The 14,329-nt window shown below is 40.7% G+C and overlaps 1 protein-coding gene across 1 annotated transcript in view; it reads left to right on the top strand.

Moving 5' to 3' along the window:
- The window catches only part of LOC132815204 (regulator of G-protein signaling 22-like), a 153,018-nt gene that overhangs the window by 62,691 nt on the left and 75,998 nt on the right, over positions 1 to 14,329 (top strand). The window contains exons 8-9 of the mRNA XM_060824020.1: positions 3,017 to 3,782; positions 13,654 to 13,815. Of these exons, the coding sequence (XP_060680003.1) occupies positions 3,017 to 3,782; positions 13,654 to 13,815 (928 nt within the window). The remainder of the gene's footprint in view (positions 1 to 3,016; positions 3,783 to 13,653; positions 13,816 to 14,329) is intronic.

The following is a 14,329-nucleotide window of genomic DNA, read 5'->3' on the forward strand; positions in this document are numbered from 1 at the left end:
CTCATAAGAACTTCCCTCCAGACCAGGCAACATCCTGGTAAATCTCTTCAATGCTTCCATATCCTTCCTGTGATGGGGTAACCAGAACTGTACATTTGATTGAGGTTTTTTTGAAGAAGTAGCAAAAAAGACTGATGAGGGCAGAGCGGTGGACGTGATCTACATGGGCTTCAGTCAGGTGTTCGACAAGGTTCCCATGGGAGACTGATGAGCAAGGTTAGATCTCATGGAATACAGGGAGAACTAACCATTTGGAAACAGAATTGGCTCAAAGGTAGAAGACAGAGGGTAGTAGTGGAGGGATTTTTCTCAGACTGGAGGCCTGTGACCAGTACAGTGCTACAAGGATCACTACTTTTTGTCATTTATAGGTGATCTGGATGTGAACATGAGGTATATTTAGTAAGTTTACAGATGATACCAAAATTGGAGATGTAGTGGACAAAGAAGGTTACCTCAAAATAAAATGGGATCTTGATCAGATGGGCCAATGGGCTGAGGAGTGGCAGATGAAGTTTAGTTTAGATAAATGAGAGGTGCTGCATTTTGGGAAAGCAAATCTGAGCAGGACTTATACACTTAATGGTAAGGTCCTAGGGAGTGTTGCTGAACAAAGGGACCTTGGAGTGCAGGTTCATAGCTCCTTGAAAGTGGAGTCACAGGTAGATAGGATAGTGAAGAAGGCGATTGGCATGCTTTCCTTTATTGGTCAGAGTATTGAGTACAGGAGTTGGGAGGTCATGTTGTGGCTGTACAGGTCATTGATGAGGCCATTGTTGGAATATTGCATGCAATTCTAGTCTCCTTTCTATCGGAAAGATGTTGTGAAACTTGAAAGGGTTCAGAAAAAGGTTTACAAGGATGTTGCCAGAGTTGAAGGATTTCAGCTATAGAGCGAGGTTGAACAGGCTGGGGTTGTTTTCCCTAGAACATTGGAGGCTGAGGGGTGACCTTATAGAGGTTTATAAAATCAGGAGAGGCATGGTATAGGATAAATAGACAGTCTTTTCCAGGGAGTTCAGAACTAAAGAGCATAGGTTTAGGGGGAGGAGGGGTAAGATATAAAAGGACCTAAAGGGCAACTTTTTCACACAGAGGGTGATTTGTGTATGGAATGGGCTGCCAAAGAAAGTGGTGGAGCTGGTACAATTGCAACATTTAAAAGGCATCTGGATGGGTATATGAATAGGAAGTGTTTGGAGGAATATGGGCCAGTTGCTGGCAGGTGGGACTAGATTAGGTTGGGATATCTGGTCAGCATGGATGAGTTGGACCAAAAGATCTGTTTCCATGCTGTAAATCTCTATGACTCTATAAGACCCCCTCCCACTCCACCAAGGACATGCAAGTCCTAGGCGTCCTCCACTGCTAAATCCAAGTCACCCAACAGCTGGAGAAAGAACACCTCATCTTCCACCTTTGGACCCTCCAACCATATGGGATCAATGTCGACTTCACCAGTTTCTTCATCTTCCCTCACCTCTCCAGCACAGCCTTCTTAAACTGTCCTGTCAATCTTACTTCTCACCAGTCCGCTCCACCCTATCACCATCATGCCATTGTCATCTATTGTCTTCCCAGCTACATTCCCCCCAGCTCCACACATTTATGTCTCAGCCCCCTTGGCCATATCTATTGGATTTTGAGTCTGATGACTGTTCATCAGAGCACCATTCATCAGACTAAAAGTGATAGGTAAAAGTGAGATGCTGGAGACCAGAGTCAAGAGTGTGGTGCTAAAAAAGCAAAGCAGGTCAGGCAGAATCCAAGGAGCAGCAAAATCCCTTCATCAGGAATGAGGCCGGGATCCCCGGTTGGAGAGATAAATGGAGGGGTAGGGCTGGGAGGGGTAGCTGAAAGTGCAACAGGCAGATGAGATGGGGGCAAAGGTGACAGATCAGAAAGCAGGGTGTCGCAGACAGGTGGGAAGGAAGATGGACAGAGGGGACAAGTCATGAGGACGGTGCTGAGCTGCAAGACCAGAACTGGGGCAAGGCGGGGGCAGGGAAATGAGGATACTGATGAAGTCCACATCGACGCCCTGTGGCTGGAGGGTCCAGAGGCGGAAGATGAGGCGTTCGCCCCCCCCACCAGGCGGTGGGCGGCCAGGGAGTGGCGATGTCATGTAACAAGTTAGTTCAAATTGCAAAACATCCACTTCCAAACCTGTTGACGTAAGGCTTAAGTTGTAGAGTTGCCTGTTCCTCTAGGCCAACAGCCATGATTAATGGAAAATTTTATGTTCCAAGTTAGGGACTTGCAATTTACAGAAGCAAAAAATAAAGATCAAGACAGGATAAACCCAGGAAAGATGTTCCCAATGATCAATGTTTTCAAGAAGGAGACAGATATAGTTCTTAGATCTAAAAGTTGAGGAGAAAATAGGAACAAGGTAACTAGTTGGAGGATTACCCATAATCATATTTAATGATGGAGCAGGTTTGATAGGCTGAATGGCCTACGCCTGCTCCTATTTTCTAAGCTTCTATGAAATATAGATAGAAATAAATATGTCTCATAACATACTAATACTTTGCCTGTGCATTCTTTTCTTATAAAAGGGGAGCAAGAAGCTGGGGTGATCTTCTTAGAATAGAGAAAGTTCAGGGCAGATTTAATAAAGGTGTTCAAAATCATTAAGAGTTTCAGTCAAATGAATAAGATGAAGCCATTTGCCTTGCTACAACAATTGGTAACCAAAGGAGACAAATTTGCAGTGCCTATTAAAAAAAAACAGAAATGATATGAATAAACATGTTATATAGTGGGTTATTATGATCTCCCCTGCCCATGAAGGGGTGGAATTTGCTAAGCAGATTAACTAATCAATAAAGATTGGGTTAAATAAAATTAAAAAAAAATACAGGGTTTTTTGATCAAGGAATGGGACAAATTCAATAGCTCCTTCAAAGAGCTGGCCAAGGCAAGATGGGTTGTATGGTTTCCTTCTGCACTATGTCAGTGTATAACTCTATGATTAACACTTCTTAATATTAAATTGCTCTATATGTTTCAGCAATGGAAGAAGCTATGTTACGTATTGCTGCTGAAAAGATAGCCCACCACAGCAGAAAGGCCAGTGGCAGTACACAACATAGTTGCATTCCTGGTTTGTCCAAACCAGTAATTGTGGATGACGAGCTATTTGAATCTGTTCCTGAATACGATTTCTATGGACAAGAAATTATTTACCTTGAACCAAAGTCAGAGGATGAAACTAAACATGACCAAAAAGTAAAGAGAAAAAACAAGAAAGAGGTAAGCACTGATAATAAGGCACCATTGAATGAAGATAAGGTCAATGAAAAAGCAGAATTGCATGATCAGAAGATCCACATTGACACTAAAACAAGAACTGATAAACAGCTGGTCAGCACATTTGATAAAGCAGCAACTCATGGAACAGAAACCAACCTGTTTTCTGAGAATGAGAAAATGAAACTTCACTTGGAGAGTGATACTTACCCAGCACCAAAGCCTAACATTTCTCAAACAGCTCAGTTTGGTGTACAGCAATCATCTATAGTCAGTGATATTATAAAAACTCAAAATCTTTCGGATGGTGTGGGTGAAGATAGTATGGAATCTGACTCCACTAATGAGGAAGGTGATAGCAGATATTTCTGCTACGTGGAACCACCTCATAGCTTCAATTTCAAGAACCGAAAGGGCATTGAAAAATTCAAGAAATTTCTCCATGGAACTGCTGGTGAGAAATACTGGTGGCTATGGATGGATATTGAAAGATTAAAGGTTATCAAGGATAGCAAAAAGAAGCAAAGGTTAGTCATAGTTTTAATGTAAAAGATCTGATTTTACAATTATCTTAGTCATTATTTCTATAAAACAGCTCTCAATTGAAATGAAAACATAAATGCCTTTTATGTAGCCTTTACATGTGATATTAATCATGCAAAAGTTTGAAATTTGTTTTCGACTTGTCACGTCAGCTAAATCCGATTGATAGTATTCTCCCTTTAATAACAAAATATTGCTTTTATCTAGCACCCTTAACAAGTTCTTAAAGTCAGAATAAAAACAGAAAAAAACTGCAGATGCAGTAAATCAGAAACAAAAACAGAAGTGGAAAAGCTCCACAGGTCTAACAGCATCTGTAAAGAGAAATCAGAGTTAACATTGAGGTCCAGTGACCCTTCCTCAGAACCGGACCCTAAACGTTAACTTTGATTTCTCTGCACGGATGCTGCCAGACCTGCTGAGTTTTTCCAGCAACTTATGTTTTTGTTGCTAAAGTCAAAAGACTAATAATGGAATCTAAGCTTTATGTAAGTTATTGGAGTTCCCATCATTTAGGTGCAATGTCAGACTGATGTTTTGCCCAACTGATTGGGTGGGAGTTGAGGAACTCGCAACATTATATGAAATATAGGGACCTCTTCCAGAGCCTGACCAAAACTGTTTTCTCAATCTATTATGACCAAGTGAGATGGATGAATCAGTTCCCCTTTTCCCAATCTCCTCTTTGGTCGACAAGGTTGAAGTTTTTTCAGACCTTTCTCCAAGTAAAATGATATTAACTAATTTTTCTTGTAGCAGTAAAATTTTTGTGGAGTTAAAAAATAACAAGTTTATTGCCTGCAAAGTTAATACGGGATAGCATTCAGTGCAAAAAATAGTTAAATAGTCGCCAATTAAGGGTCTAGATAATCCTTGAGGTGTAAGAGTTTAACCGGAGACCACAGTTGGTCAATTGATTTCTGGGACCATCAGCTGGTGAGAATCTTGCAGTTAGGTTTTAAGTTCTCCACTTCCTGGTGTTTCTTTCTATTCAATTAGTGTTGTTATTAGCTTTTCTTCTTGAAAGACCGAGGAGAGAGAATAAAAGAGAGGAGGCTTTTGGCAGCCTGTTTCAGTTCTACAGTCAAGCCACATCTCCCATCCTTTTTTTTTCAATAACCTCTTTGAAGTACAAACTGCAAGTATTGCTCCTTTTCCAAATGTGAAAAATTCTTCATGATGGTTCAAATAAGATTTGAAATGGGGACCTTTTCACACTCCTTCATAATATATTGGGTGTCAAGGGAAACTGCAGTGTTGCCTGGTTTAATTGCTTTTGGATAAATGTTAATTTCAATTCCAAAATTAAACATCACACAACACCAGGCTATAGTCCAACAGGTATATCTGGAAGCACTAGCTTTCAGAGCACTGCTCTTCCATCAGGTGGTTGTGGAGTATAAACCGTAATTCACAGAATTTATGCCAAAAGTTTACAGAGTGATGTAACTGAAATTATATATTGAAGAAGACCTGGATTGTTTGTTAAGTCTATAATTTTTTAGAATGAACATGTTGGTTTCAGTTCTTTCATGTGTAAATCACAGAACTTTTAAAAGTTACATTCTCAAGTGAACTTTAACAATTGGTGTCATGTCAGCCCAGATAATGCATTGAAGATGTGAGCTGCCCTGTGTGTGACTGTCTGTGCCACAATGGTCAGACTGATTCTAATCTAAAAATGGATTTACAGAATCTAACATGAATTCATGCAGTTTTTGAGCAAAGTAAAATGTAATTCTGCTACTACAAATTCACCCCTCAAACTTATATGTGTATGCTTGTATGTAGGTGTGTGTGTGTGTGTGTTGGGGGTCATCCGAGGGTTATGAGTGTGTGTGAGAGAGTCTGTGTATGTGTGTGAGTGTAAAGGGATATAAGTCTGTGAGAGGGTGCATGTGTGAGTGTAGGAGCTTATGTGTGAGTGTATGGTTGTGTAGAAGTGTGTGTGTGTGTGCATGTTGTGTAGGAGTGTCTGTGTCTGTCTTTGTGTGTGTATAGTGCAATGGAGTCACCTGTAGTGTGACATGAACCCAAGGTGAACAAGATTCAGACCTTCAGAGTTCTCTAAGTGCCCTCATCCAAAGTACTTCTCACGTAGATGACTTCTACTGCCTTCCGAAGATACACAAAGCCAAGACACCAGGACGTCCCATTGTATTAGGCAATGGGACCCTGTATGAGAACCTCTCTGGCTATGTTGAAGGCATCTTGAACAGGGGACCCCCAGCTTCTGTCGCAACCCTACAGATTTCTTACAGAAATCCAGCACCCACGGACCAGTTGAACTGGGAACATTCCTCGTCACAATGGATGTTTCAGCACTCTACACCAGCATCCCCCACAACGACGGCACCACGGCAGCAGCCTCAGTCCTCAACACCAACAACTGCCAATCTCCGAGCACCATCCTACAACTCATCCGCTTTATCTTCGCCCACAACATTTTCACTTTTGACAACCAGTTCTTCATTTAGACACATGGAACAGCCATGGGAACCAAATTTACACCCCAATATGCCAACATTTTCATTCACAGGTTCAAACAAGACTTCTTCTCTATGCAGGACCTCCAAACAACACAATACACCAGGTGCATTGACAACATTTTCTTCCTTTGGACCCATGGCGAGGACTCACTGAAACAACTACACAGTGACATCAACAAGTTTCATTCAATCATGAAACTCACCATAGACTACTCTCTACTATCTGTCTTATTCTTGGACACATGCATCTCCATTGAGAATGGGCATCTCAGCACTTCACTGTCTCTCAAACCCACCAATAGCATCACGATGCTACACTTCTCCAGCTTCTACCCGAAACACATTAAAACAGCCATCCCCTATGGACAAGCCCTATGCATACACAGAATCTGTTCAGATGAGGAAGAACGTGACAGGCATCTGGAAGTACTCAAGGATGTCCTCATAAGAACGGTGTACAATGCTCTACTTCTCGACCGCCAGTTCCGATGTGGCACAGCGAATGAGCTCCTCAGGAGACAGGCGCGAGCTACAACCAACAGGGTATCCTTCATTGTCCAGTACTTCCCAAGAGCCGAAAAACTACACCATGTTCTTCACAGCCTGCAACACTTTATCAGTGAGGATGAGCACCTCACCAAGACATTCCCCACACCTCCACTGCTCACCTTTAAACAGCCACCAAACTTCAAACAGATCATTGTTCACAGCAAACTGCCCAGCTTTCAGGGCAACACCATACAACCTTGTCACGGCAGACGCTGTACGAAGTGTCAGTGTCCCACCATGTTTGTGGCAGGTACTCATGCAACTCAGCTAATGTTGTCTATCTCATACATTGCAGGCAAGGATGCCCTGAGGCATGGTACATTGATGAGATGAAGCAGAGGCTACGGGAACGGATGAATGAACACCGCATAATAATCATCAGGCAGGAGTGTTTTCTCCCTGTGGCAAAAAACTTCAAAATCGGACCTTCAGGTCCTCTAAGGCAGACTTCAGGACAGGCAACAACGAAAAGTGGCTGAGCAGAGGTTGATAGCCAAGTTCAGTACCCATGAGGATGGCCTCAACCAGGACCTTGGTTGCATACAGACTTTTACCTCTTTACACTCACACTCAGACTTACACAAACACTCTCTCACAGACACTCATAACTCCTCCCCAACACACACACCTACACATATGCACACATACACATATAAATTTGTGGGATGAATTTGTAGTTGCAGAATTACATTGTACTTTGCTCAAAAACTGCATGAATCTGTCTAAAATTCTGTAAATCCATTTTTTAGATTAGAATCAGTCTGACCATTGTGGCACAGACAGTCACACATAGAGCAGCTCACATTTTCAATGCATTATCTGGGCCGACATGACACCGATTGTTAAAGTTCACTTGAGAAAGTAACTTTCAAATGTTCTACGATTTACATATGAAAGAACTGAAACCAACGTGTTCATTCTAAAAGATTTCAGTTACATTAGTTACATCACACTGTAAATTTTTGCTATAAATTCTGTGTGTTAGGATTGAGCCCTCCACTACCACCTGATGAAGGAGCATTGCTCCGAAAGCTAGTGTGCTTCCAATTAAACCTGTTGGACTATAACCTGGTTTTGTGTGATTTTTAACTTTGTACACCCCAGTCCAACACCGGCATCTCCAAATCATTCTAAAAGATGACAGACTTAACAAACAATCCAGTTTTATTCAATATATGATTTCAGTTACATCACACTAAACTTTTGCTGTAAATTCAGTGTCTTACAATCTTATACTCCACAGCCACCTGATGAAGGAGCAGTGCTCCAAAAGCTAGTACTTCCAAATAAACCTGTTGGACTATAACCTGGTGTTTCTGATTTTTAACTTTGTACACCCCAGTCCAACATCTGCATCTCCAAATCAATTTCAATTCTATTGCACTTTGACTAATCCACGTGGTTTAATGACACTTCAATTAATGTGGATCAGGTGTTGTCATTTTAAGTCAATGTTTTGTCCCCTTTTTAAAACCATTTCAGTGCATGCGAGTTCAAGGTTTTAAATTGGATGATGGAATTTAAAAATCAATAGTCCATGTTTTACGTCATTATGATGGAATGAAAGTTACAAAAGAAAATAGATTGGCAAGTCTTCATTGCCACTTGCGGATCGTGATGTGTACACTTAGGCTGGCATGTCTAAGTTTATACTAATGGTAACTTCAATTCAAAGATAAGTAATTTGATAACACAAAAAATATTTATTTCTACATACATTAGTGATTAAAATTTGGAACGCACAATCTTCTCCACGCAGATTCAATGGAATGTAAAGAGCCATAGTCCAGACAGGACCATAGGCGGCTCTCTTCTATATATATATATATATATATATATATAGAGAGAGAGAGAGAGAGATAATTGGTTATGTATAGTTTAAGAGTAATCACTGCACAAATGTGGGGTAAGATGAGATCAAACCTGCACGAACTACCAAAGCTGAAAAATATGTTGCTGGAAAGGCGCAGCAGGTCAGGCAGCTTCCAAGGAGCAGGAGAATCAACGTTTCGGGCATAAGCCCTTCTTCAGGAATGAGGAAGGTGTGCCAAGCAGGCTAAGATAAAAGGTAGGGAGGAGGGACTTGGGAAAGGGGCGTTGGGAATGCAATAGGTGGAATGAGGTTAAGGTGAGGGTGATAAACCGGAGAGGGGGTGGGGGCGGAGAGGTCAGGAAGAAGATTGCAGGTGAAGAAGGCGGTGCTGAGTCTGAGGGTTGGGACTAAGACAAGGTGGGGGGAATAGAAATGAGGAATCTGGAGAAATCTACATTCATTCCTTGTGGTTGGAGGGTTCCTGAACTACCAAAGCCAGATTGAACCTGCACCTGACCTAGCCATTTTGGCAACTGAACTCACAGATTCAGGAGATTTTTATAGGCCACAGGATAAGTTCTCGAAGGAGAGAAAATTCAGGAACGTGTGGAAAATAGAGAGGGGAATTAAATAGGTTATTCCTCAAAAGATCCAGCAAAGACCTGGTGGGCCAAATGTCTTCCTCCTCCTGCCCACAAGCAACTGATCTTCCTGCATGAATGCCTCAGGAATCAGATACTGCCTAAATGTCTAAAATACTCCACCTTCCTTCTGTGCTAAACTGTTCTATAATTTTATGAAAATATAATTTCCTTCTCATTGAATAAAAGCCTCCCAAAGCTACAAGAATGGTTTGGTAAAGGGAAACTAGAGCGGCAGGTAACAATGAATCACCATCTAATTTTACAAGTAATAGAATCAATTCGACTCTGATGTCATCTCACATGTAATAACTAGTTCAATTTCCCAGTTACTTTGCAACAATTGAAATAAAATTGAGTCTTGTCTTCACTAAATGTAAACACTGTTTCGTGCTACCCATTGTTATGGAAAAAGATACCAAACTGCGTGATTGAGTTGTATGACTACTAAGTTACCAGGGTCTTTAATTAAGGATAAGATGACAGAACACCTCAGAAACTTTCAACTGATTGGAGAGATGCAGACTTGACTTGTAAAGGATAGGTTATGTCTGAAAAAGCTGATTGACTTTTTTTTGATGACCAGAAAGGTGGACAGAAAAATGTCTGTGGATGTTATCTCCATGAACTTCCAGAAGGCATTTGATAAAATCTCCCAAATCAAGCCTGTTAGCCAAAGCTGAACTCATAGAATTGAAGGCAAATTGTTGACCTGGTTAGTAATTTGACTGAGCAGCAAGACCTGTGCAAGTGCTTTATTTATTCACTATATTAATTCATGGCCTGAGATGGGATAGAAAGCCACATAATTCAATACTGTAAGGTGTACAATTAGAAGCATAAAATTGCAAAGAGATATTGAATAAGTAAATGATGAAAACTAGTAAATAGATTTCAATGTAGACAAATATGAGGATATCTACTGAATTGGAACTCTCCAGAAATACTTTGTCCTTATGACTGTCCATTCATTTCTACTTAGGACCCTGGTCCCAATCAGGTCCAGCTGGAGCCCATCCTGACAGTATACAGTTCCTTCCTGCCTCAGAATTAAGTTCCATGAAATGAAATACTTCTTCCTAACATCATTGACAACTTCCTACCCCTTTTTTTCAGTATGATGTACTTTTGGCAAAAAAATATTGTGACTGGGTTTAAAAGAATTCCAATTCCTAAGAAAATGTTGACTAATCTTTTCCTGGTCAGTCCAACCCAATTAGAGTCATAGAGATTCATACAGTCATACAGCATACAAACAGGCCCTTTGGCCCAACTTGTCCATGCTAATCAGGTTTCCTAAACTGAACTAGTCCCATTTGCCTGTGTTTGGCTGATATCACTCTAAACCTTTCCTATCCATGTACCTGTCCAAATTTCTTATAATTGTTGTAATTGTACACACCTCTACCACTTCCTCAGTCAGTTTATTCCATATATGCACCATGCTCTGTGTGAAAATGTTGCCCCTCAGGTCACTTTTAAATCTTTACCCTTTCACTGTAAGCCTATGCCCTCCAGCTTTGACCTCCCCTAGACTGGGGAAAAGACTTGGCTATTCACGTTATCTGTGCCCCTCAGGATTTTATAAACCACTGTAAGGTCACCCTTTAACCTCCTAGACTTCAGGGAAAAAGGTCCCAGCCTATCCAACCTTTCCTTATAACTCAAAACTTTCTGTCTTGGTATCATCCTTGTACATCTTTTACATCCTTTCCAGTTTAATAGCATCCTTCTGATAGCAGGGTGACCAGAATTGTACGGTACTCCAATTGTGGCTTTACCAATGTTTTATATAACTGTAACATGGCATCCCAACTCCTGTACTCAATGATCTAACCAATCAAGGTAAGCAAGCTAAATGCTTTCTTCACTACCCTGTTTACCTGAGAAACCACTTTCAAGGAACTATGTATCTGCACCCCTAGATCTTTTTGTCTAACGACACTCCCAAGGGCCCTACCATTAACTGCATAAATCCTGCCCTATTTTGTCTTACCAAATTGCAAATCATCATATTTATCAGAATTAAACTCCATCTGCCATTTCTTGGCCCACTGGCCCAATTGATCAATATCCTATTCTCCTCTGAGATAACTTTCTTCACTGTCCCCACTGCCACCAAGTTTTCTGTCATCTTCAAAACTTACTAACCATGCTTCCTGAATTCTCATCCAAATTGTTTATATAAATGATGAACAACAGTGGATCCAACATTGATCCTTGCAACACACTGCTGGTCACAGGCTTCCAGTATGAACAACAACCCTCTCCCACCACCTCTGTCCCCTACCCTTAAGCCAATTTTGTACCCAGTTGGTTAGCTCTCCCTGGATCCCATGTAATTTAACCTTGCTAATTAGTCCATCACATGGAACCTTATCGAAGGCCTTGCTAAATCCATGTGGACAACATTTACTACTTTACCTACATCTATCTTCGCCATAACTTATTCAAAAAACTCAATCAATTTAGTGAGACATGATTTCCCATGCACAAATCCATGCTGACTATCCCTAATCAGTCCTTGCGTTTCCAAATGCATGCAGATCCTGTCTCTTAAAATGCCCTCCAACAACTTACCCCTCTGATGTTAGGTTCACTGGTCTATAGTCCCTGGCTTTTGCATGCAACCTTTCTTAAATAATGACACAAAATTTCACCTCACCTGTGGGTGTCGATGCTACAAATATCTCAGCTTAGGTCCCACAGTTTCTTTCCTCGCTTCCCACAATGTCCTGGTATACACTTGATCAGGTCCCAGAGATTTATGTACCTTTATGTACTTTAAGACCTCCAGCATCTCCTCTATTGTAATTTGGATTCTTTTCAAGATATCACTTTTTATTGCTCCAGGTTCCCTCGCTTCTGTGTATTTCTCCATGATAAGTACTGATGCAAAATACATTGACAGCTTTGTTGTTCTTATTATAAGGGGTCTTATTATCTCCCTAGTTGCTCCTTTGCTCTTATTTGTAGAATCCCTTTGGATTATCCTTTATCTCATCTGTCAAAGCTATCTCATGTCCTCTTTTTGTCCTCCTGATTTCCCTCTTAAGTATACTCCAAAACTCTCAATACTCCTCAAGTGGTTCACTTGATCCTAGCTGTTTATACCTGATGTATACCTCCTTTTTTTCTTGACCCGGGCCATCCTGCATTACCTACTCCTGCCAGCCTCACCCTTTACACTAATATGAATATGTGGGCCCTGAACTCTCATTATCTTGTTTTTGAATGCTTTCTACTTGGCTGACAGCCCTGTATCAGCAAACAGCCTTCCGCATCAACCTTTGCAAGTTCCTGTCTAATATATTGAAAATTGGCCTTGCTCTAACTTAGAACTTTAACTTGTGGACCAGGCTTATCCTTTTCTGTAAATTATTTTAAAACTAATACAATCATGGTCACTGGTCCCAAGGAACTCCCCACTAACATCTAAGTCATTTGACCTGCCTTATTTCCCAAAGGGAAATCAAGTTTTACCCCTCTTCTAATAGGGCCACCTACATGTTAATTGAGAAAGCTTTCTTGAACACATCTAACAAATTCTTCCCCATCCAAGCCCTCAGTCTAGTCTTTGTTTGGAAAGTTAAAATCCCCTACCATTACAATCCCATTATTCTTACAGCTATCTGCAATCTCCCTGCAAATTGCTACTCAATTTCCCGCTGACTACTGGGAAGGCCTATAGTACAATCCCATCAAAGTGATCACCCCCTTCTTATTTCTCAGTTCTGCCCATATCAGTTTGTTGAATGATCCTTCCCTGAAGCTACTATCTATCATATTCTCTGCCTCCTATCTGCTCCTCAGTTCTTTCAACAAATCCATGCAGCCTGAGAGGAGCTGCAGCTGGACACACTTCCTCAGATGTAATTGCCAGGGTCACTTGACTGGTCCATGATCTACGTCTGAATATACCACTCCACTGACTGCCATCTCTTCCCATTTAAAAAATGGCAGAATTAGGGACAATTACTTTTCCCTTATCTTGTTGTTGCTCGCCCTCCTCAACAAAGCCCACTATTCACCTAAGCCCATTCTTAGATCTAACTAGCAGCAGCTTGACTACAAAGCAGCCCCTTGCATAAATGGCTAGAATAAGACACAGCAATGCCTCCTTCCCTAACTACCCAAAGCACTTAGTTTAACTCCCAGAATTTTCACTTACTAAAAGGTGTGCAAATTAGATTTAATGTATGTCTGCTCATAGTTAATCTGCCTTTGTGTTAATGTATAACATAATGTTTGTTATTCCGTATCATGAATAGTGTTTGTTTAAATTATTCTCCTATTTATGCTTTCATTGCTCTACTCTGTTCTGTACAATGTATTTGATTATATTTTGTCCTTTGGCTTGAAGTTATCTGAACAAAATACGGAATCGATATTTATTTAATGGGGGTGAATACTGTATGAATGAGGAGGCACGTGCAAAGCTGGGTCTCTCATCTGTCTCTCAGTGGACTGTAGAAAACCTGAGTCAAGTTCAGTCAGATGTAGTCTCACCTCTGCTTCTCTACTGGTGAGTACAGACACAAGGCTGAGAGATATAGGTATGATATTTAATGTATATCTATTTATATTTCATTAATATATTGCATAGAGTGGAATCTATTAACTGCAAATCACATAAAAGAAGCTTTATGCACAGTTATGAAATGGGTTTACCCACGATACTGTCAGGTCCAGATTATGACAGTTGTATACTTTAAAACAGACACACGATCTTTAAAGCAGACATACTATGGTAACTAACATCTGTAAGTATTGATTATTCCCAATCAACTTTTTTGATGAAGAGCTTATGCTGAAAACTTTGATTCTCCTGCTCTTCTGATGCTGCCTGACCGGCTGTGCTTTTCCAGCACCACACTTTTCGACTCTGGTCTCCAGCATCTGCAGTACTCACTTTTTCCTAGCTTTTAATCATTTTCTTTTGATCATTCTCTTCACTACAATTCAAGTATGAATATGATACTCCTGAGTAGCTAGCAACAGAAATAGCCACCTATATATTGTTACAAACATGCATGTAT

This window comes from Hemiscyllium ocellatum, chromosome 4 (genome assembly GCF_020745735.1).
Source record: "Hemiscyllium ocellatum isolate sHemOce1 chromosome 4, sHemOce1.pat.X.cur, whole genome shotgun sequence".
In the NCBI taxonomy this organism is placed as follows: Eukaryota; Metazoa; Chordata; class Chondrichthyes; order Orectolobiformes; family Hemiscylliidae; genus Hemiscyllium; species Hemiscyllium ocellatum.